A 3,824-nucleotide genomic window follows, 5' to 3' on the forward strand; every position below is an offset into this window, starting at 1 on the left:
CTGCCGCTTCTGGGAGCCGTGCAGAAAGCCCCCGACCCTGTTCCCCAACTGGAGCACCAGAGTGGAGCAAGCCCCTGACCCCGCTCCCCGGCAGGAGTTCACGGGCTGGATTAAAAGGCCTGATGGGCCAGATGTGGCCTGCAGATTGTAGTTTACCCACCGTGGCATAGACTCTAGATTCTAATTCCCCAAACGTCTAAGACCCTCCCACTTGAGCCATTGCAAAATCTCTGCTATTAGCAGTATAGGGCTTATGTTAATAAGTATTCAATGGGGGATGTTGGAACAACAAAAAGGAGAGGATAAAACATATTTGTCATCCAGATATTCTCATTTCTCACTCCTGGAGGGTCGGATTACTGATGAACTCAGGGATATATAAGAATAACTTCTCAGTGGGTACACAGATTTAACAGCAGTCATTCCACTTTATTCAGTGCAGCGTAAAGTTATAATGGATATAGTTTCAGTGCATCACTAATTTTGGCTCTGATTCAGAAAAATATCCATACTGAACTTAAGCATGTGCATTAAAGCACATACTCAAGTGTTTTCCTGAATTTGGGGTCTTTATTTTTTGCAGCACATGTTATAACCTAAATTTCTTGCATATGTAAACTTCCTATGGGATTGATTCCCATACTCCCTCTAAAGGAACATGTAGAATCACAGAAATGTAGGCCTGGAAGGGATCTTGATAGGTCATCTAGTCCATTCTCTTGCATTGAGGCAGGACTAAGTATTATCTAGCTCCAGTGGTTTTCAAGCTTTTTTCATTTGCAAACCCCTAAAAAATTTCAGATGGAGGTGTGGACCCTTTTGGAAATCTTAGTCCACCCATATAGTGTAATCAAATGCGGTCAGAACCTGCAATGAAGTTCCATACAGCTCCTGACCATCTCAATAGGGACACATGCTGGCAGGCTGTGGAAACATTATAAGGAATGGGAGAGTTCACTGGAACTCCGTAAGCACATGGCCATTTCAGAATCCCTTCTCATGTATTATTGTTACCATACAGAATAGGAATTATTGCCAGATGTCCTTATGCACACAGCTATAGGGTGTCCCTGGCCTTTGTGGCTCCCTACAGGAAGCCCCATTGCTCTGCTTCACCCTGCCCCAAGAAACCATGAGACAGAAGGAAAAGAGCAGCAAAGATGAGGTCTCCAGGTCGGCCTACAGATGCCTTATTGAAACAGCCATCTTGGAAGCTAGAGGACTTAGTCTTCAAAGGGCTAGAAGGACTAGCGACAGCCAATCAGATAGGATTGCCAATTGTCTAATCAAACAAACCCAACTACCCTTTCCCTGCCCCCTGCCCCACCCCTGCCGCAAGGCCCTGCTCCTTTCCCAAGGCCCTGTCCCTGCCCCACCCCTTCTCTGAGGCCTCACCCTGCTCATTCCATCCCCCCTCCCTCCGTTGCTCGCTCTCCCCAACCCTCATTCACTTTCACTGGGCTGAGGCAAGGGGTTGGGGTGCGGGAGGGGGTGTGGCTCTGGGCTGGGGCTGATGGGTTCAGAGTGTCAGAGGGGGCTTCGGGCTGAGTCTGGGGGAAGGGTTTGGGGTATAGGAGGGGGTGCAGGATACAGGCTCCAGGAGGGGGCTCAGGGCTGGGGCAGGGGATTGGAGTGCAGGAGAAGGTGAGGGGTGCAGGCTCTGGGAGGGAGTTTGGGTGCTGGAGGGGACTCAGGGCAGGAGGTTGGGGTGTGGGAAGGGGTGAGAGGTGCAGGCTCTGGCTGGGCGGCACTTACCTCAGACAGCTTGCAACTGGTGGCACAGCAGGGTAAAGACAAGCTCCCTGCTTGCCCTGGCCCCACTCTGCTCCTGGAAGTGGCCGGCATGTCACTGCAAACCTTGGGGAGGACCAGGGGTCTCTGAGCACTGCCCGTACCCTGAGCACCAACTCCATAGCTCCCATTTGCCAGGAACTGCAGCCAATGCCTGCTGTGGGAGCAAAGCCTACCTTATCCCCACTATGCACTAACCAGGAGCCATTGGAGGTAAGCAGGGCAGGGGGCTCCACATACTGCCCCCTCCGTGCACTGCTCCCAGAAGCGGCCAGCACATCTTTGCAGCTCCTGGGGGGAAATAGGGTGTTCTACATGCTGCCCCTGCCTTCAGGCACCACTCCGCAGCTCCCATTGTCCGCAGTTCCCAGCTAATGAGAGTTGCAGAGTCGATGTTCAGGGCATGGGCAGTGTGCAGAGACCCCTACCCCCTCCCCCCGCCAGTGGCCGCAGGGATGTGCCGTCCACTTCCGGGAGCAGCACAGGGCCTGAGCAGGCAGGGAGCCTGACTTAGCCCTGCTGTGCCGCTGGACTTTTAGCAGCCTAAAATCTAGCTTCAGTAATCTCTGGGAGATAGAGCCTGTTTCTGGGAGAATCCTGGCAAAACTGGGAGGGTTGGCAACCCTACAATCAGAGCCCAGCAGGCTCAGATGAAAGGAGCTGCCTTGCTTTAGGAGTTCAATTCCTGGCTGGGCCCAAAGACGTGGAGAAGGGGGCTACTCTCTGGCTAAAGGAGCCTTACAATCAGACAGAATTCATGGCTAGCTTAATTTATGTGGCTGGGAGTGCACAGAGAGATGGACCTGAGGATCTGGCCCTGAGGGAGAGGATTTATTTAAGTTAAGGGCTAATTTTGGCACAAGAACAAATGGATATAAACTGTCCATCAACAGTTCGAAGCAAGAGAACTCAAAGCACTTCACTACAGCAAGGAATTATTGCCAAAACATCATTGTCCTCATCTCCGTGGCCTGAAGTCAAACTACCAGATCCAATAGAAGAGGCAAAGTACCATGCAGAGGTCATGCAAAAGGTGAATGAGATAATTGCCACTGGGCAGTATGGAAGGTTCTTTGCTGTGGTTCACTTTGCCAGTAAGCAGTGGAAGGTAACCAGCGAAGATTTGATTTTAATGGAAAACGTGCTGCCAGCTGAATGTGGAGACCGAATCCAACTGAAAAAGGTTTTGCTGGTTGGTGCCAATGACTTCACGCTAATTGGAAAGCCATTTCTGGGGAAAGATCTTGTCCGTGTGGAAGCCACAGTTATCGAAAAAACAGAATCTTGGCCAAGAATTAACAGGAGATTTTGGAAAAGGCACAATTATCAAAGGAAGAAAATTATCGTGCAGCCACAAACGGTCCTCCAGATAAACACCATAGAAATTATTCCCTGCTTGTCATGATCGATTGTTGTCTAGTAGGGCTTGGTTTATTTTTAGTGCTTTAGGAAGTATGGAAATAAAGAACTCTTGTCATTGGGGGAAAAAGAAGAAAAAACAAGTTTAGGTTTGAAATTAGGCAAAGATTTCTAACCATCAGAAGAGTAATATTCTGGAACAGCCACAGGAAGCAGTGGGGACAAAAAAACTAACTTGTATCAAGACTGAGCTTGACATGTTTATGGAGAAGATAGCATGATAAGATTGCCTACAATGAAATATGGCCTATCTGCAACCAATATGTCCAACAGCTAGAGATGGAACACTAGATGAGACGGGCTCTGAGTTACTACAGAGAATTCTTTTCCAGGTGTCTGGCTGGAGGGTCTCACCCACATGCTCAGATGTTAACTGATCACCATATTTGGTGTCAGGAAGGTTTATTCTCCCAGGTCAGATTATCAGAGGCCATGAAGGTTTTTCACTTTCCTCTGCAGCATGGAGTATGAGTGCTTGATTGAACTAGAGTAAATGGAGATTTGAGGACTTCAGTAATTCAGACAGAACTTATAGGCCTATTACAGGAGAGTATGGGTGAGGTTCCATGGCCTGCAATCATGATAGTGCCGTCTAGTCTTAAAGTCTATGAGAT

The 3,824-nt window shown here is 49.0% G+C and overlaps 1 protein-coding gene across 1 annotated transcript; it reads left to right on the forward strand.

The window, feature by feature from the left end:
- Positions 1 to 2,659: 2,659 nt before the first annotated feature.
- LOC119853326 (39S ribosomal protein L21, mitochondrial-like) lies at positions 2,660 to 3,293 on the forward strand. Its single transcript, XM_038396282.2, has one exon. It carries the CDS (start codon positions 2,660 to 2,662, stop codon positions 3,194 to 3,196), a length of 537 nt encoding a protein of 178 aa, XP_038252210.2. The 3' UTR covers positions 3,197 to 3,293.
- Positions 3,294 to 3,824: the final 531 nt, after the last annotated feature.

The sequence above is a fragment of the Dermochelys coriacea genome, chromosome 3, assembly GCF_009764565.3.
Source record: "Dermochelys coriacea isolate rDerCor1 chromosome 3, rDerCor1.pri.v4, whole genome shotgun sequence".
Taxonomy (NCBI): domain Eukaryota; kingdom Metazoa; phylum Chordata; order Testudines; family Dermochelyidae; genus Dermochelys; species Dermochelys coriacea.

Coding starts and splice junctions, on each gene's coding strand:
- LOC119853326 (XM_038396282.2), top strand. CDS start 2,660: ATGGATATAAACTGTCCATCAACAGTTCGAAGCAAGAGAACTCAAAGC.